At 50.6% G+C, this 20297-nt stretch overlaps 1 protein-coding gene across 1 annotated transcript in view; it reads left to right on the forward strand.

Annotated features, from left to right (window-relative positions):
• Positions 1-20297, forward strand: part of TOGARAM2 (TOG array regulator of axonemal microtubules 2) — a 44887-nt gene that overhangs the window by 14066 nt on the left and 10524 nt on the right. Inside the window, 10 exon segments of the mRNA XM_069581915.1 lie at positions 982-1132; positions 1360-1524; positions 3465-3618; positions 4495-4600; positions 5366-5601; positions 7455-7613; positions 12017-12134; positions 12523-12617; positions 14122-14314; positions 15192-15408. Of these exon segments, the coding sequence (XP_069438016.1) occupies positions 982-1132; positions 1360-1524; positions 3465-3618; positions 4495-4600; positions 5366-5601; positions 7455-7613; positions 12017-12134; positions 12523-12617; positions 14122-14314; positions 15192-15408 (1594 nt within the window).

A 20297-nucleotide genomic window follows, 5' to 3' on the forward strand; every position in this document is an offset into this window, starting at 1 on the left:
CTCAACATCTGCATTTAGGCCTCTAGTTATATTTCCAACTTATCTTATCCAAGATTTTAACTGTTGAATTCTCACCCATCCCACCCCCGAACTTCCTTTTCCCAGTGTCTTCTCTCTGTGAATGGCAGTAAAAGGCAGCTCCAGAATTCCAGCTGCTCTGACCCCAAATCGCAGGCCCATCCCGCCTCCTGTCTCTCACTTATCCCACACCTCATATATCAGCCAAAGCCGTGGGCTCTACTTTTGAACTTGTCCAGAATCTGGTCATTCTATCATTTTTCTGGCTATCCTAGTCCAAGTCCTGCCACGTGGAAATTCTTGGTTCTATTTTTGCAACTTCTTGTGGATCTTTAATTTTGTCAAAATAAAAAGTTATAAAGAACAATACTTAGAGAATCTCCCTACCCAGCAAAAAAAAGAAAAGGCAGGGGGGAAGAGGGAATCAGATCATGTCATTCTTCTGTTCAGAACTTCCAGGGACTTGCCGTGTCTTCCAGAGAAGCCCAAGTCCCCACCACGGACCACCGGGCCCAGTGTGCCGAGGCTCCTGCTCACCCCCACCACTCCCGACCTGTGTCCTGCCTCGCCTCTGACTCTGGGCACACAAACCAGCGTCCTCCTTGAGGCTCACAGCCACACCCAGCAGCCCCCAGACTCGGGGTCTGCTCCTTACTTTGTTTCTGTCTCTGCCTCAATGCCACCGCCTTGAGATCGCCCTACCTGAAACAAACCCCGTCACCCCGTGTCCCTTACTTTCCTTCCCGTGCATGGTTGCCTGACATCAGAGGCTGGTCTATTTGCTGCCATCTCACCATTCCACATAGCTCTTTGGGAGCAAGGCCTCTGAGTTTTTGATCATTTTCAGAACAGCTATCAGCACCCAGGAGCCACTCATGTTCTTGATGACTGAATGAATGAAGAAGGTATAGAAAGCGCAGTTAGGTGCACAAGGTGACGGAGTTTGCTCTGACCTTGTGCCAGATTCAGGTCACCATTGCCAGGTCTGCCCAGGAGAGGATGAGGCTGAAGCAGATGAAGGAGATGGAGTTATTCCGCAGGGCAAAGGAGCCGGAGAGGGACAGAGAGCTCACTTCCCAGAGCCTGGGCTCCCGGAGGACCTTGATGAAGGAAGGTACTGGGTATTTGGGGAAGGTGCCTTCAGGCTGGGGACACTTTTTCACCAACATCTGGGCCAAAAAGAGAACATTTCCACACTCCCCATCCACATGGTCTCCATCCTGAGACTGCGCAGGGAGTCACATTTGCTCTCTGGTAGTTCACCGATGGGCCCATTTCCAAAGGGGGGCTCTGGGGCCAGGCAGGACTGGCTCTGTCCAAGGACTTTCTCTGCCTCCGCAGGCCTCCTTCCCCTCCGGGGCAGCGGGACCCTGTCTGTGCCCACCAGGCTAAGCAGCCCCCGCAGGAACAACCTTGGTGTCATCCTGAGGAAGCGGGCCAGCCGGGCCTCATTGCCCAGCATTCCCATCAGCAAGCAGGAACCCAGCTTTGCCCGCCATGCTTCAGGTGGGGTCCAGACCAACTGGTGGGGGGCACGTATCCGTCTCTCGGTATGCTGTCTTGGATGCTTAGGGGCGTGGTAAGGGTGACCTCTGCTGCTCTGCTTCTTCTTGTTGCCCTTGTTAGAACAAGGGGCAGCCTGGGGTTGCCAGAGAGAGGAACAGTAGTGTGTCTATGGGCCAGCCCTGTTGTGAAGGGAATTGTGGGTGGCTGGACAGGCGTGCCCAACCTGTGTGGCATGTCTTAGAGGACCTTCCAGAGCACCAGGGTCACAGATGCTGACGACAGCCTCTGGAAATATCTGGAAACACCTGGAAGAGGAGAAAAGGGTTCTGGGAAAATCTTGGGTTCCTGCCTGTTGCGTCATAAAATGTCAGGGCTGGACAGGGCTGGTTACAGACTGGGATGCAAGGAGCTGAAGGTTCCGTGGGACACTCAGGAAGGTCCCAAGGGACAACGGGAGGCCCTGTCCACATTCTACCAAGGGAGGGTCTATTTTGCCTCCCATTTTGGCATATTAGGGCTCTATGTGGGATTTCATTTGAAAAGATTTTGCTACAAAAGAACATTTGAAAACAACCAACTTGGTTCAGAGTTTCTTTAAGTATAGGATATTGTAAGACATTGGTGGGAGAGTAGAGCATCATTTGGGTGCTAGAAATAACACCGGCTCACCTTTCTACTTCATTCTCTTTCTATTCTTTTGATACCATCAAGTAGAAAGTCTTAATCTGGTGCTAATTTTTAACACCTTAGTAAGACTTTCGAGTTTCTTCTCTAAACAAAGAGATCTTCTTCCTGGCTAGAAACATCAGAAGCTGACTGCCACTTTGTAGCAAGAGTTTATAATATTTGTTTACTCTGACTGTAAATATTTATCACACAGTATGACAAATAATCATTTACCAATTATGGTAGTGATATAACTTTCCCTTAAATAAACTTATTTAGGGGTTTCCATTTCCTTCTCCAGCAGCAGCAGCAGGGTTTGAAAAGTGAGTTGAAGGAAAATACCCAATAAATAAGGGTACAAGTACTTAAGAGATATGGCCAAAAAAAAAAAAAAAAACACAAACCCAAAACTCATGGAAGTGGTAACTGAATGGTTGGTACTTGGGAAACATTGATCTTCCTAATCTAAGCTACTTCTTTTATAGACAACAGACTGAGACCCAGAGACTCAAAGTCACCCAAGGTCAGCCAAGATCACTCAAGGTGATGGTGGCCCATAGGGACTTAGACTGTGGCTGATGACTCTTGATCCATTGGCAAAGCTGAGACGAGAATCCAGGAATGAATGAGGTCTTTGTGTCTTGGGTTTCAGGAGAGTACTAACCCTCAGCTCACTCTTGCCTTGGACCTCCTGGTTATGGCACTGTGAAAGCTGTGTAAAGATGAACCTCTGCAGAGAACTAGGCAGGAAGTGAGAGATCTGGATTCCAGTCCTGGCTCTGTTAATGAAGGAGCTGAGGGATTGTCGGGGGGACCCTGGCTTCACCAGAGGATGGAGAATTGGGGAGAAGGAGGAGGAGGAGAAGTCGTAACGCAGGCTCCTGGGTGGAGACAAGGTTAGAGCCAGGGAGTCATTCCTTGATAGAACTGCTGGCCTCACCTCCAGCCACAGACAGGGCAGGATTAGGGATGAATTACCAGCTGGGTGGGTTTGGTCACATGACATCAAGCAGTCTGTCACAGGCCAGTGTGTTTATCATAATCAGGTTAGCAATGGTAGGGATAAAAACGGTCAACAAGAGATTGGAGTTAGGAGGTCTCCATGGTTCCCCAGGGAGTGCAGCCGAGGCCCTGGCTTCTACCCCTCACAAGTCCATTCAGCCTGCAGACCCCCCACCCCGTCTTCCCTTTCTCAGTAAGGTGGCTTCAGTGCAGTGCTGTGGAGGCCTCAGGTCTTCTGGGTGAACCCCCCTGCTCCTCTCCTTTTCTTACAGCTCAATCCTTACCTGCGGTTCTCACTTTGGGGTCTCCTGAGTGGGAAGAAGAGGAGGAAGAGACTGATCTTCGAGCTTTCAGGGAGTTGAGGCCTTTCTCAAACCCTGAGCTGGGGCTGGCGGATGCCCTGCAGTGCCTGGAGAGTAGTGACTGGTGAGGAAACAGCCCGTGTGCCCTGTGATGGGGTGGGGTGGGGCTGCATAGGAGCTCCTGCCCTGTGCCTCACCCACACTGCAGATCCTGGTCCTGTGGGGGCAGGGGGGAGGAGCGGGGGTGTGCATCTGAGTCCCACGGCCAGTGTCTGTCCCGGGCTGCCAACAGTCCTGTGCGCAGCTCTGTGGTGCCCCAGAGCCGGGCCTAGGAAGTACAATCTGACTCTGCAACGCTTCCATGGGGGCCTGAGGAAGGTCAGTGTCCTTCCTTTCTCTAAGTCAAATTCATCCCACTCTGGTGTTCCTCCCCCACACAGTGTTGTGTGCTGTGTGCTAAGTTGCTTCAGTTGTGTCTGACTCTGTGTGACCCTATGGACTGTAGCTCGCCAAGCTCCTCTGTCCATGGGATTCTCCAGGAAAGAATACTGGAGTGGGTTGCCATGCCCTTCTCCAAGGGACCTTCCCAACCCAGGGATCAAACCCGGATCTCTTATGTCTCCTGCATTGGCAGGCGGGTTCTTTACCACTAGACCCACCAGTCTTGGTTGTGAGCAAAGTGATGACTTGCGGTCCCATTTGTGGGAAGGCCTCCGTCAGTCCTCATGTTCAAGAGCCTTCTCTTGCAGGTGCAGGCTCTGTGGGTGGCCTAGGCCTGGGTTGTGGGGGTGAGCCTCCATCCTGGGTTGGGGTGGGTCATGGACCCCGTAAAATGGCCGATATTGGACTGTTGGCCTTTCAGCCTGGCTGTGACACCAGGACACTGCCGCTGACGCCATCCAATCCCTCCCCGCTGTGGCGGGGGTGGTGGCAGTGTGGGTGCCCTGTGTAGAGTGCCCTCCCCCAGCCACCTATGACAGGGCCTGGACTTGCTTCTCAGGCAGATGAAGGAGAGGGGCCTGGTGAGCATCCAGCGCCTGGCAGCCTGTCACTCGGAGGTCCTCACTGGGAGGCTGCATGATGTGTCCTTGGCCGTGACGGGGGAGGTAAGGGCTCCCGTGTCCTGTGTACTCTGCCTGACCCCCAGCCAGTCCCCCTTCCCCGGTGCTACTGCTAGTGCTGGTCACACAGCAGCTGTAGAGGGGCCCGTGGCTCCCAGGGCATCCCTGTTTATTTCTCTGCTCTCAGCCACGGAGGTGGCAGCTAGACACCCATTTCTTAGCTTGGAAAATTGAGGCCTGGAGTTTCCTTATTTCTAATCTCTGGGTATTGAGATCTGTCACAGCCCTGCGTTGTCCTCTGTACTTAGAATACCTGAGGAGGGATGGAGTGTTCTGGGCTAGATCTCCAACTTGTGGGCAGTTGTAACATTTCCCAAATCCTTTCTCCTGTGAGGCTAGGGCTTGGCCTAGGCCGGGCCCAGATGGGCAATAAGATATATTCTATCACAAGCGGAGGCAATGCCCCCTATCCTTGGGAGTAGACTGTCCCCGTTGGGGGGCCTTGTGAAGATCAAATTAAACATTAATTGTAGAAGTGCTTTCAAGACTAAGTGTTGTACAAATTCCAGATGGTAATGACAATAGTAGGATTGATAATTATGATGATAATAAAAGTAATGGTGTTTTTTAAAAAATGAGACTGCTTTGCCCAGAGCTACTGCAGAATTTCCATTTCCAGTTTGGCGAGGCCTAGGCCTGGGTGGGGGTGGGGGCCACAGGAGGGCTGGTGCAAGGTTCCTCTTTCCTATGTGTTGGAGCCCTTGGCAGGGCCCAGCAGCCCTGTAGGTCCCCCGCCTATCTCTCTCCAAGGTCACCAACCTCCGCTCCAAGGTGTCCTGCCTGGCCATTGGCACCCTGGGAGACCTCTTCCGGGCCTTGAAGAAGAACATGGACCAGGAGGCCGAGGAGATCACCCGCTGCCTGCTCCAGAAGATGGCAAACACCAGCGGGTTCATCCAAAGGGCAGCCAACCGGTCCCTGGGGGCCATGGTGGAGCACGTGACCCCCACCCGCTCCCTGGTGGCCCTCACTTCCGTGGGCATCTAGTACGTGGGGACCTGACTGGGGGCAGCCTGGGGAGGTGCGGCAAAGGGGAGAGGCACTGGGTAGGGGCAGAGCAGGGAGATGGTGCAGGTACCTCAAGCATTTCCCTTGGGGAGAAAGACCCCTGCTCCCCGGTGGGCCTCTCTCCCGCCTCTCCTGGGCCAGCCTGGGGATAATAAGGGCAGCTTGTAGCTGTCTCAGGCCCCAGCTGGGAAGGGACGGGTGCTACTGTCTGCTCAACACTGGGGAGCTTGAAGTGGCCGTGGTACTGTCCCCAGAGATGGGGCGGCAGAGGTAGCCTTCGGCCCGGATCTCACTCTACCCAGGGGAGGGATGCTTCTTTCTGATGAAATCTGGGCCGTGAGCAGAGCAAGGCACAAAATCTGCTCTAGCTGGCCTCTGGCAAGGAGGAGGGGACAGGCTGCTGCTGGAGACCTTCTGCAGCCAGATCTGCTTTCTCTTTACAAAAACCAACATCAACAGCAAAACCAGCATTCCCCCAAGCCCTTTCTCCCACAGGGTGACACAGCTCTCAGCCCCAACAAGACAGTCACTGACCGTTATGCCAGGGGGCCTACTGGGTAGAACCCAGGGTGAGCTGTCACAGCCAGAAGGCCTTTTCCCACAGATTCCTGAACCACATTACCTAAGTTCACAGCCTGGATTGTTACTAAACTTCCCCAAAGTTTCTGTTTCCTCATCTGTAAAAGGAGACCAGGGGTAATAATAGCATTGTTGGGAAGAGTACAGGGATTAATTCATGAAAGAGGGGTAGGGGAAGCGCCTGTCTCTACCTGACATTGACTGAGTGCTGATTGTGGCTGTTTTTAACCAGGGAGAAATCAATTGTACTTTTTTTTCTGGATTCCTCCCCATGCCTCTGCTTCCTCACCTGCACTATGATGACAAAAGTAGCTTGTGGAGTTGAGGAGACCCAGGTTCAAAGGTGTCTAGCGCAGAGCCTGGCAGGGAGGGTGTGCTCATGGTGAACTGGGCCGATTGATTCTTGTCAGGAAGAACCATGGAAGCCTGGAACAGGGCTGTGCATTGGAACTCCCTGGGATATTGCTAAAGTGCAGATTCTGACTTGTGTGCTAATGCGCTGGTCCCTGGGCCGCATTGAGTAGGGAAGGCTTCCTTTGTGTTCTAGTGGAATGGTGCCCAGTGGGGAGGAAGGGGCCAGTGTCACCGAATGCAATGGACTGTGGACACACTGAATTCACATTGAATGAAGTGAAAAAGAGGTGACATCCAATGGGTTCCTCCTGTAAGATTTCAGGTTCCCCTAGAAACCACCCATCAATCTCCCATCCCACCTCCTGTCTCAATTCAGCTCAATGAACACACAGTAAATGCCCACGAGGTGCTGAAGGGTCACCATGCCAAAGGGGAACAGGAGATTCAACTGAGAGGGAGACTTGCTGTCTGCCCCCTGGGAACCATGGGGTACCCCTGTATTTACCAGGGGACAAAGGACAGTGCCCTTCCCCCCTCCCCAGAAAGTACTAGTTTTGTCTGGGGGCTCAGAAGGCAGAGGTAGGGTATCCTAGGTAGAGAAAAGGTGAGAAGTGAATTTAGGCAAAGGCAGCACATGAGCTCAGGAAGGCACAGAGATGGCGGGCACACGGTGGGCCTGGGGACATCACGTGGCTTCAGTTCCATTGCCAGGAAGGGACTGGTCTTCCTTGAAGATTCCCCTGAGCCCTGGAGGGACAAAGTTGGGAGCCCACTGTGGCATGAAACGTGGAGGCACAACTGTAGGTCCCCGTGTACCAGTCTGGGGATGCCCCCCCACCCCCACCCAAACCCCATTCATTCCTTGGCTGAGCCCTTGCCCGTGACTGTTTCCTTTCAGCCACCGAAACCCCTTAGTCCGGAAGTGCACTGCTGAGCACCTGTCGGTCGTCCTGGAGCAGATAGGTGCCGAGAAGCTCCTCTCAGGCACGAGAGACAGCACAGACATGCTGGTGCACAACCTGGTGAGACTGGCGCAGGACTCCAACCAGGACACCAGGTAATGCAGGGCTCGGGGGATGGCTGACCTGGCCAGCCCAGGCAGACAAGGCCGCCAGCCACCCCTGAGGGTCTAGCCCACGCAGCTCAGCTTCCCCAGGGCCACGGGGAGGGACAGCGATGGACAACGTTGTGTCCTTTCCTTAGAGCTGTCATCTCACCTCTCCACACCACCACAGCCAGAGCCAGGCCCGCTCAGGGAATGGTCACTACCCTCATCTCCAATCTCTCTAGCCATTGCAACCCTACCATCTGCCTCCCATCCCTCACCTTTCACTCCCCCTCTAGCCACTGCAGTCTTGCTCTAGTTTCTGTCCCGGTCCAGCTCCATTCCCTATAAAGCTATCCATTCATTCATTTTTTTCCAAGAGATATGTGATGTGTATTCTGTTCATTACTATGAGCACAGGTGTGAACAGGAAAAATTAGACCTCCATTGTCTTGGATCTTACCTCCTGTTGCATAATAAACAAGTAAATAATTATGACAATTTTAGACACAAATAAGGGGCAAAATGAAAACGTAATGGAGAACAAGGTAGGGACTACTTTAGGTTGAGAGTCAAGGGAGATCTCGTTAAAGATTGACATTTGAGTTGAGAACTGACTGGCTAGTAGGGCCCAGCTCTGAGGATCTGGGGTGCAAGAGTCCCGGCAAAGGCAGGTGGTACATCCCCTGGGGTGGGCTAAGTTGGGTGTTGAATGATGAGAAGGCGAGGCTTCGTGGAGCACGGTGAACGAGGGGAGTGGTGGGTGATGATGGGGAGGAGGCAAGGCCAGGCCGGGGGGCGGGGGCAGCTCATGGGTCAGGGGTTGGGTTTTGGTAGGAGTCTTTAAAAGCTGGGTTTGGGCTCATTTATCGTACTTCTCAGTTTGTGACATGTTATGTCTGGAGCCCCCACCGCTCCTGGTTCAGCTCCAGAGGACACGTCCACTGTGTTCTGTGTTGTGTCCCAGGTGTTGCGTTCACATGGGCTGTCCCAGGGTGCACCCGGGAAGGTGGCGTCACATGCATGCACCCTCCCCATGCACTCCCACAGGACTGCACCTCAGGATTGCAACCCGATGGACTGCAGCCCTCCAGGTTCCTCTGTCCATGGAATTCTCCAGGCAAGAATACTGGAGTGGGTTGCCCTTTCCTTCTCCAAGGAATCTTCCTAACCCAGGGATTGAACCCGGGTCTCCTACATTGCAGACAGATTCTTTACTGTCTGAGCTACCAGGGAGGCCCCCTCTACCCTGCCCCTGAGGTGCCTATATCCTCACAACCTTGCAGTTTCTGGATTTCACATTTTTACTCATCTAGTGGATAGAAATGCTAGCTCACTGCTGCTTCTTTCCTCCCTCTCTGATTGCTAATGCATTTGGGTGCTTTTTGATATCTTTGCTAGTCTCTTAATTTTTTTGAAAAAAAGTCTCTCTGACCACTGGAGGATTGATAGTTGGGGAGAGGAGCCAGGATGCAGGTGGGATGCTAGGTGGATGGCTACCCCAGAATCTGGGCAAGTCATGTTGGAGGCTGCAGAAGTGGGAGGGGGTGGATTGGGTGTATTTTGAAGGCAGAGCTGATTGCAGGTTGGTGGTGAGGATTTCAAAGAGGAATCAGAGATGACACTTAGGTTTTCAGATGAACTGTGGGGTGAGTGAAAGGGCCATTTACTGAAGGGAGGAATATTGTCAGGGAAGTACTGAATAGAAGGTTTGATTGGTTTGCTCTTCATCATGGGTGGGGGAAGGGAGGTTAAGATCTAATACCTCTCCAGATCTAAACCCCTCGCTGACCTCTCTCTCACACTGGATGGCATTGACGGCACTTCATTTTCTTTCTTGGAACCTTATGCTTCTGATTTCCATGGCGCCACACTCCCTGGTTCTCCTCCTTCCTCTGTGTCTTTCTCCTCCATCTCCCCCCTCACCCGGATGCCCATGGCTTCAGGAGTGTCTTCAGTCCTCATCCCCGCCTTGCAGCTTTCTTTCAGTGGCACCGTTACTTCCTGTGGCTCCAGTCACAGCGAAACTCTGCTCCCCTGTGTCTCCCTCCGGGCGGCTCCTTCTCTGAGTATCTGTCCATCTCTCTGATGCCTCTCCCCGACCCATCATTGGGATGTCCCACTGTCATCCTAAATGAATTCACTGCCTTCTCCTGAAGGCTGCTTCTCTGGCTGTGTTCCCTCTCTTATTAAAAGTCACTATTATTTACTGAGTCATCTAAGATTAAAAATGGGGAAGTTATACTTCATTTTTCCTCCACATTTTAATATCTTAGAATCCTAGGCATCTCACAGTTGTTGCCAGGCAGCAATTAAGACTTTGGTTTTACAGTCTACACAATTGCAAACTTGATCCTCATTTCTCATCATATAAACCTTTGAATTACTGTTTGTGTTTGTAGGAACTACATTATGAGACTTTGTTTGCTGGTTAGCCTTTTATATTTATTTTAAGAAGTCACTGTGGAGACTTGTTGAGTTTAATCGTTGTTTAAAATGTCTTTAGAAATATTACACTGTTTTTGGCATTGAAGTGAAGAGTTATTGTGTATGAGAAAAGGCATGGGAATAGAGTGTTGGGGCATAAATTCGATATTAATGCAAACATTCATCATTGAAGGAAAGACCCAGATTCCACAGTTTCCTACAAAGCAACCATTAGGTACTTTACCTGACCTAAGGAAGGCAGGCAGTCCCCGCAAGAAGTGTTACTTTTGTTTCTGAGGGAGCATGAAGAAGGATGGATGGCTTTCACATGTGGGGCCGTGTCACTGAAGGCAGTGGAAATTGGCCATGTCTTCTTTTTCTGTTTTTCTTTCAGAAATAAATTAATGGTGCATCTTTATAACTGATGAAGTTTTAGATGGAGTGAATATGATAATTCTGGATGCTTCAGGCTCCACCTCCAATCAGCTGCCAAACCCTTCAATTTCATCTTCTTTAGCAGCTCTTGAATCTGATTATCCTTACTTAATCCAACCCTCCTGCCTATGTCAGGCCTTAGCATCTCTTGCCTGGATTATTATAGTGGCCTCCTAACAGGTCTCCTGGACCCAGCCTGGTCCCCAAAGATCCATCTTCCACACTGCTGCCTGAGACATTAAAAAAATTGTTTATGGATTTGTTTTTGGCTGTGCTGGGTCTTCGTTACTTTGTGCGGGCTTTCTCTAGTTGCAGCGAGTGAGGCTTCCTCTTCATTGCGCTGTGCAGGTTTCTCACTGCAGCGGCTTCTCTTGTTGCGGAGCACAGGCTCTAGGCACTGGGCTTCAGGCGTGGCAGCAGGCACACAAGCTTAGCAGTTGCAGCTCTCAGGCTGTGGTGCCGGCTCGGGAGTTGTGGCACACCGGCTCAGTTGCCCTCAGCCTGTGGGATCTTCCTGGACCAGAGATCGAACCCGTATCCCCTGAATCGGCAGGTGGTTTCCTTTCCACCCCACCACAAGGAAGTCCTGAGATATTTCGATTTTAGTGCAAATCTCGTCATTCCTCAGCTTCAAGCCCAGTTCCTTCACATCTCCCTAAACTGGGTCTTACCTTCCTTCTCTATCCTGTTCTCTTCCGGGTCCGGTCCCTGCCTGCTATTCTCCAACCGCACGCTTGCAGATTGAGCACACCGTCTTATGGGGCGTCCTCTCTCCTCCACTTCCTTCTTAATCTCATCCCATTTGTGAACTCCTACTCATTTTTTGTGGCTTCCCATGTGGCGCAGGGGTAAAGAACCTGCCTGCCAATGCAGGAGACGCTGAAGATGTGGGTTCAACACCTAGGTTGGGAAAATTCCCTAGAGTAGGAAATGGCAACCTACTCCAGTATTCTTGCTTGGAAAATTCCATGGACAGAGGAGCCCGGGAGGCTACAGTCCATGGGGTTGCAAAGAGTTGGACACGATTGAGTGACTGAGCAACTGAGCGCACACACACTCATATTTTGAGTCCCAACCCAAGGTGCCCCCCTACCACCACGATTTATCAGGTAGCGTTGACCCCTCCCTCCTAGATTGCCCCACCACACCCTTTCTCAGACTTCTAAATGTCTCTTGCTAGGAAAAAAGTTAATACACTTTGGTATAGCCATCCAACAGAATATTATTTAGCCATTAAAAAGGATGACATGGGGAGATGATCAGTGATAAAGTGAATAAAGCTGGGTAAAAGTTATATATACATTCTGATATCAACTAAAAATATATATGTGTAGAAAAATGACTATAGTAAAATAATATAAAAATTTAATAGTGGTTTTCTCCTGGTAGTGGGATTATGGTCAGTGTTTATTCTGAGTTGGGATTACTGTCACAATTAGAAAAAGTACTAAAAATTCTCTTACTATAATTAGTAAAATTATGCAAAGCTGTAAAGCAAATTTATATTGCATTCCTGTGGCTGTTGTTTCATCCTGCTCTTTCTCCAATGGCAGGTTTTATGGCCGGAAGATGGTGAATATCTTGATGTCAAACACAAAGTTTGATGCATTTCTGAAGCAGTCCCTCCCGTCCCATGACTTGCAGAAGGTCATGACAGCTATTAAACAGCGGGTGAGTTGGCAGGTGGCGAGGTGTGAGCTGGTCTATGGTGGGGATCAGGCCTGAGCCTGGCAGCCTGCAACCCTCAGTCAGGTCAAGGGAAGGGGTCATGCACTCTAGAGGCTTTTGTTTCATCCATGATGCCTGATGGGCAGAATTTCCTTCTTGGTGCTCAGACCTGGTTCTGCCTCTCTCTGCCGGTGTCCCTTGTGCCTGCCTAGGTTTTCTTGCCTTCATCTTCTAAGTGGGGATCTTGACCTCTGGAAGGCTCCCCAAGGCCCTTGCAAGCTCTCCTGGGTGGAAGGGGTTATTCCTCTTGTTTCTGTCTAGACTGGGGCATCTGGCAGTTCCCCAGAGAGCGGTCCCATTCAGCTCATGTTGTGTGTGTGTATTTCTCAAGGGAATAGAAGATGGTGATGAACTTCCATCAGCCAAAGACCGCAAGGTGTCAAGAAGTCTGGTGGTGTATGAGAATGGGCTGCCTGGCCAGGACGGGTACAGTAGCTCTTGTCTCCCTAGGGCTCTCCAGAATGAATGGAGGCTTGGCCTGGGGCCTGTAGTGGCCCTGGGTGTGGGGAGGGGTATGCATTTGGGCTGCAACTGAGCCCTACTTGGTCGGCAGGACTCATGGGTGAGTTTATGGGGAGGGTTCCCTCATCCACATCTCAGGAGGGCAAATCGTGGGCTAGGAAGCATCTGCCAGTAGAGATGGGTTCCTGAAGTCTCAGCCATGTAGCTGCTGTTTAAGGGGGATGGGGTCATGCTACATGTGAATCAGGGTTCATCCACTTAGAGCACGTTTTGCCACCAGAGTGGCCCTCCTGGGACTAATTTAGAGGCAGAGGTAGAGTCAGGCAGGTGAGAAGGAATAGGCCCAGGGGTGAGAGAGTGGGCATCAGGAGGAGTTAGACATCCAACAGGAATCTGACAGTCACTCCTGCGCCTGAAACTAGACTCCTGTGGGAGACTATCTGGACTCCTTAGCTGCACCCCCAGGGGAAGCCCCCTCCACCTGTTCTAGATTAACTTCCTGCTCTCAGCCAGACCTCAGCTCCCCAGCCCTCTGAGTTCTCTCTTTCCTGTGCCTCTGCCTATGTGTGTTGTCTACACCTGGAACATGCCTGTTTATTCTATAAGATGTGACTCCCCTGCCCACCATGACCTTCCCCCAGAAGCTCTCTCTGCCCCTCTGCCCCCATGTCCCCTAGGTGGACAGGTTGCCGTGGCCTTCAGTCTTTTACCTCCCAATGGTCCATGAGCTCCTTGGGCAAAGACCACGCCTCTCATCTCATCGCTCGCAGTGTCCAGCAGAGCTCTTGGCACACAGTTAGGCAAGGAGCCTGGGCTATAGGGATGACTGTCAGAATGGATGATGCTGGGCTCTGCTGGGTGGGACCCAGGTGTAGGGCAGAACTCAGAGACCCAGGTGAGCACTGGGGGTGGGGATAGGAGCTCCGTGTGAAGCAGCTCTCCTGTTGGCTGGAATGGACCAGGGGAATATGATGGGCCTCTGATGTTAAGACAAACATTAAGACAACAGGGCTTCTTAACATTTCCCTCTTCCCAGAGGATATGAGCAGAGCCTAGACGACCAGGGGTCAGGATGCAGGCTCCTGGCGAGACCTTCCCCAACTCTTAGAATAAAGTGTGTCTGTTGTCCTTCCATGGATTTTCACCCTTACTCCAAGTTCCCTCGCCCCATTCCTAACTTACCTTCTGGAAAGAGGAAGGAAAAAAAAAAAAAAGCAAGAAGAAAGAGCCCTGCCCACTGATAAGGGGACAGAACCCTAGGCACCCAATTGGCACCCTCTTGAGGAAAAGGCACTTCGAGAGTTTCTGAGGCCTGTGACCCCAAGCAGTGGGTGGAGGGGAGGCTCGAGTGGACTAAGCTGCAGGTCAAACTCTGGTTTCAGCCCCACCTGACTTTGGGGGCTGTGCATGGGACAAGATGTATGTTCATTCCCTGGGGCTGCCCAGGTCAGACGCTTGTTCCACGCAGGCTCAGCTCCAATGGCCCCCGGCTGGTGGGGCTGCGCTCCTCTATGCGGGGCGGCTTGGAGATGGTGGAGCAGCTACGGGAGCTGACGCGGCTGCTGGAGGCCAAAGAGTACCAATCTCGGATGGAAGGTGTGGGGCGGCTCGTTGAGCACTGCAGGGCCAAGCCAGCACTCATCATTGCCAACCTGGTCCAGGTGAGTGCCACCCCACACCTGTCCTGTCTCTCCCCCCAGTGGGTGCAACTTCAATCTGGAAAACTCAGGAAAGAGTTGGACATTGTGCCAGACCCTCCAGGGTAAAGGGAGCCTGACAAATACTTGCTTTCCAGTTTCCATGGTAATGACATAAGATTATCTGGAAGTGGCCAAGATGACAAGGGCATTGCTTCCTGTTGGGCACCTTGGGACCACTCAGAGTCGTCCTGGGCATTTTTCATCCTCCTAGCAGATATATAGGGAGGAGGGTGGAGATGGAGGTTGCCATGGCTAAGGGCTGCCCCCAACCCTGCTATGCACATGAGGTTTGGGGGTAGAACATGTGCTTGACCAGGCAACTGGGCCAGGATGGCTGGATGGCTGGGTTCAGAGAAAGCACAGGTTTCATAGTCTAGAAATGAGGGCAGATGCCTGCTTCTTCTAGGAGCGAGGCTGCTGACACTCAAGCCACATAGCAGAGTAGTTAAGACACAAGCTTGAAGTTTCTTACTAGCTGTGTGATCTGGGCAAATCATTTAACCTCTCTCAGCCTCAGTTTCTGTTTCGTATTTTAATGGTAAACTGAGGATGAGAACCTGTGCTTCATGGGTCATTAAGATTACTCTATGAGCGCGTTGAGAGTACCTAACAAGATGCTCTATGCCCTTTGCTCCCAACGAGTATTCAGTATACAGTCCTTCCCCTCTTGTCACCTCCCGCTTTGAGCGGTGAGCTCTTCATCACTGGGAATGCTCTGACATAGGCTGGATGGTCCCTATCAGGAAGGAGGAATCCCTGCCAAGGGCAGCTGGCTGGGCTATAGGACTCCTGCCCAGCCTGGGTTCCCATGGGCTCTTGGTTTCTGTTCCCTCTATAGGTCTTTGATGCTTTCACCCCAAGGCTTCAGGATTCCAACAAGAAGGTGAATCAGTGGGCGCTGGAGTCCCTCACCAAGATGATCCCCCTCCTGAGAGAAAGCTTACAGCCCATGCTGCTTTCCATCATTATCGCTGTAGCAGACAACCTCAACTCCAAGAACACAGGCATTTACACGGCTGCGGCGGCGGCGCTGGATGCAATGGTTGAGAGTCTAGGTGAGCCTACTCTGAGCCCCTGCTGGGCTCTGGTAGGTGGCTGGCTCCCTCCCTGGCCTCTCTGTTAAGCTTAGGATGGACATTTCCAACTTCCCTCCTCTGGAATCAGCAGAGCAGTGAAAGGCATTGATTGGCTCTCAGGCCAAACACTGAACTGGCTGAAAAGTTCATTTGGGATTTTCTGTAACGTCTTATGGAAAACCCCAAATTACCTTTATGGCCAACCCAATATTTCCTGAGGCTGCATAGGGCATGGGTGGGGAGCCCAGGGCCTCCCAGCTTCTTGATTGGTAGGCTTTTCCATGTCATGTCAATCTGGTAGAAGTGGAGACAACCTAGTCTTGCCTTCTCATGGTACACATGATGGAAATAACTCACCCTGGGTCACACAGTGCCAAGCACGTGAGCCATTGGGGCACTGATGGAAAAACAGATCAGGATCACTGAGAAGGAGTTAGAAGAGTTGTCGACTTTTTTTTCAGTTGTAGAGATAGTAGTAGGGGATGTGGTCTGTATGGGAAACAGGCAGGATGCTGGTGAGACAGGAGGGCAAGCCTGCTGGAGAGGACAAAGGTGATCACCTTGACTGTCTGATATAGGAGTCGTGTTGGGATCCCTTTGACTTTTTGAGCATGGAATGAATGAGAATTGCCTTTGCAGTGATTTGGGGTGAGGAGTGGAGAGTGACAGTGGAGTGAGGGGTTGGGGAAGAATGAAAAGAACAAAAAGGCAGAAGCTGAGGGAGAGACATGAGGAAAGACGGCAGCTCCTTTGTCCCTTATGAGCTTTGCAGGATCACATCTTTGTTCTGGAACGTTAGGTGGAAATTTTGGTGCATATATTTCTTTTTTTTCCCAAACATTATACTGTTAATTTTTTTTTTTTGAGTAAAGCAAATTAACCAGGCTTCCCAGGTGGTGCTAGTGGTAAAGAACCTGCCTGCCAGTGCAGGAGACATGAGACATGGGTTCGATCCCTGGGTTGGGAAGATCCCCTGAAGGAGGGCATGGCAACCCACTGCAGTATTCTTGCCTGGAGAATCCATGGACAGAGGAGCCTGGTGGGCTACAGAGTCTGACATGACTGAAATGACAGCATGCACAGCTGATTAGCAAGTTTGTGGTAGTTTCAGGTGAGCAGTGAAAGGATTCAGCCATACATACACATGTATCCATTCTCCCTCAAACCTCCTTCCCATCCACACTGGCGCATAACATTGAGTAGAGTTCCCTGTGGTTATCCATTTTGTCATTGGATATCCATTTTGAATACAGCAGTGTGTATATGACCTTCTGTTATCCATTCCTTTGCTAGATGATTAGATGGTCATATCTGATGTACCTAGTACACAGACTGAAGTGCAAGTTCAAAACCTCAGGTATGTGAGAAAGTAGTAAATGACAGACTCATGTCCAGACCAGTAGTCTTTCACAAACTAGTCTTGCCTTGATGTGAGGAAATGTTTGATCTGAGAACCACTGTTGGCTCTGTTGCCATATGTTCCGATGAGCACAGAGCCATGTCCTTCCTCTGGAATGCACAAGAGCATCCACCCCCACGGTGTGGCTGGAAACACCCGCCTGGCATACCCACCCGTCCTCCCCATCCCACACCCTGGCCTGAGCTCAGCTCCCTGGGGCTGGGACGCCAGCTGTCCTTGGCTGGAGCCTCCAGGAGAAGTTTCAGTTACAAATTAAAGGCCTGGTCAGGCCCTTCTCCGCCTCTCGAGATCATAAATATTGTCAATTTCCTCTCTTCATCTCAGAGGGAATTTATGATTTGCTGAGTTTGTTGCTGTAGAACAAACAAAATAAATCCAGCTCTAAATTACAGCTTGTTCTCTGCACTGCTCTGGGTAAGTGAGATTGCTGTTGCCAATAACCAAGGCTATTGGTAAATCACCGTGGGCCCTAGATTTATTAGGAAAACCAGCACCAAGCAAAATAGGCTTTAGCTATTTGAAGAGGCTGAGCACCCTTGTCTGGGGAGAGGAGCTTTTAACTCTTCCCCGTCCAGGGATTTTACTTTCCCCTTTTTTGCCATTGAGCTGGCCTCCATGAGCACACTGGAGCACCTGAACTTTGAGCTACAGAATCTGATGTCTCACACAGTCACAAGGCTCATGTCTCCTCTACTTTGGACCCTGCTATACCTACCTGGGCTGGACACCCAGAAAAGGGAGCCTAGGGATGGCCTGCTTTCATGATCTGACCCACCTTGAGGCAGGTTGCAGCATCCAGGAAGATGTCAGTTCTCTTTTCCTCCTGGAACAGGGTCCCCTTGGGGGTGGCTGACAGTGCTTCCTCTGTCCGTCAGCCGGAGGATTTGGTGCAAGGAGAATGGAGGGAGGGGAGGCAGCCCCATCCTCCTCTCTAATCTTTAGGTCGGTGCTAGGCTGGAATGGAATGGAGTTGGCTTCAAAGGGATGGATGGAGCCCACTGACCCCCTGGCACAAGGCTCCTGTGGCTCCCAAAGTGTCAGGTCTAGGGTCTTGGCTCCTGGTCCTTTGAGCCACACCCTTCCAGCCTAACCAGCCATGCTTGGTTTTGGAAGTGTTCTTAACTGTGAAGTAATGAGCCAACTTCACAATCCATGAAGGTCAGAATTGGTAGGATTCAGGTGCCAAGCTTTCCCAAAGAAAAGAAGCTTTCTCTTCTGCCTGGAATGGTCTAGGCCTGCCCTGCAGAGGAAATAATGAATGCAAGAAACAAAACTTCCCAGCGTCATGGGGGACTGGGTGGTGGATATAGAGACTGCGGCAGGTGTGACAGGAGAGGAGGGGTGAACATCCTCTTTCCCGAATCACCCAGGCTGAGCCCGGCAGCGCTAGTTGACCCTTAGCCCCTGGAGACCCCTCCTGGTAGTGGCGTGGGGTCCTTTGAGCAGAAGGAGCTTTCTCCCAAGCTGGCTTCTTCATGCCCCATGAGGGACTCTGGGCTCCAGGCTGGAGAGAAGCTGTGAAACGCTATGAGACAATTGTGCGGAAAGTCACAGCACGTTACTGTTTGTTTCCCACTCAGTGGGGCTCAAGGGGGTCAAAAACACAGCCAGGGCAGGCTCCTTCTGGCATAAAGTCCAGTTGACACAGCCAAACTGGGAGACTGGTCTTTTTAGGCGACCTCTTGTTTCTAGAATTGGGTGATATAGTCTGGGCATCAGATGCCACATCTCTTCCAGTCCCTCGCTTTTCCCCGGGGTGAGTGGGCCAGTGGTGTGCTGGCTGACCAAGCAGGTGGGATTTCTGCCCGTGTTCGCTTTGGTGGACAGTGAAAAAGGAGACATGTCGGGAGCCTTGCCCCCATCCTCTGCCCCTGCTCACTGCCTGCCTGAGGGCATCTCTGGGGCTGAGCCTGGGGTGTCATCTCCTCTACTCAGCACCAAGACCTTCTGATTTCAGGAGAGTTATTTTGGGGATCAAGGCGGTTCCTGAGCAAAGACTGGCTGGCTCTGTCTTTAGGCTCTGTTACTGGGATAGCTACAGAAGAAACTTCATTAATTAAAACATTAGGCTGCTGACAGCTCACCTGGTTCCTGGTCAGAATGAGCGCTGAAGAAACTATTTAGTGCAGCCTCTGGCCATTGCTGCAGGGAGTAGATAAGCTCAGAAATGGGCAGCATCAGATCTACTTTTGCTCTTTTGCTCTGACTTTAAATTCATTACTTTATACAAATTATCTGACCAACATTGTATTGTTAATGAAACATAAAATTCATCCGGGGTGTCCCTCTGATATACCCGCTGCTTAAAAATGTCTCTCTTATCTTCAGTTTTTTTGTCTGCATGTATACAAATTTCATATTAATAATAATGTAAATACAATTTTGACATTTCTCCTTTCACTTAACACCACTCAATTTCCCACTCTGTTAAGTAGTCTTTCTAGTCAACTTTATTAAAAATATAAAGTTTACTTTCCATCTCTGTAAAAGTCATACTTATTAATTACTGAGCAAAAGAAAAATGGAAGCATTTGGAAGGAAAAAAACTTACAGTCTGGACTCCTTAAAGAAACCATTGCTGAGAGTCATTTTTCATGTTAGGTATTTTTTTCTGTGTATATTTGTGTACGGTGTCATAATATTACACATTGAAATTTGCGTCCTGTTTTTAAAAAGCAGAGCATAAGTATTTACACATAATTATGCACTTGAGTCACTTTCAACAGCTCCATCATGTGCTATGTCATAACTTGTATTTTTCTGTTTTGGTGGCTCATTCCCAGTTTTCTTGCAACGAACAGACCTAGATCTGGTGGCCACAGAGAATTCAGTTGTGTGACATAACTTACAGGTGGTGGTGGTGATTTAGTCACTAAATTGTGTCTGACTCTGCAAGTCCATGGACTGCAGCCCCCCAAGCTCCTTTGTCCATGGAATTCTCCAGGCAAGAATGCTGGAGAGGGTTGTCACTTCCTTCTCCAGTGGATCTTCTCAACCCAGGGACTGAACCTGCATCTCCTGTTTGGCAGGTAGATCCTTTACCACTGAGCCACCTGGGAGTCATAACTTACTGAGTCTTGTGCTTATTGTTGCGAGCCCAGTTTGACTCCAGTGTCTTTGCTGCCACTGTTTATGATACCATGTTTTTCTTTTTAATGCTTTCTTTTTTTTAATTGGAGGTTAATTACTTTACAATATTGTGTTGGTTTTGCCATACATCAACATGAATCCACCACAGGTATACACGTGTTCCCCATCCTGAACCCCCCTCCCTCCTCCCTCCCCATACCATCCCTCTGGTTTGTCCCAGTGCACCAGCCCCAAGCATCCAGCATCATGCATTGAGCCTGGACTGGCGATTCATTTCATATATGATATTATACATGTTTCGGTGCCATTCTCCCAAATCATCCCACCCTCTCCCTTTCCCACAGAGTCCAAAAGACTG

This window comes from Ovis canadensis, chromosome 3 (assembly GCF_042477335.2).
Source record: "Ovis canadensis isolate MfBH-ARS-UI-01 breed Bighorn chromosome 3, ARS-UI_OviCan_v2, whole genome shotgun sequence".
In the NCBI taxonomy this organism is placed as follows: domain Eukaryota; kingdom Metazoa; phylum Chordata; class Mammalia; order Artiodactyla; family Bovidae; genus Ovis; species Ovis canadensis.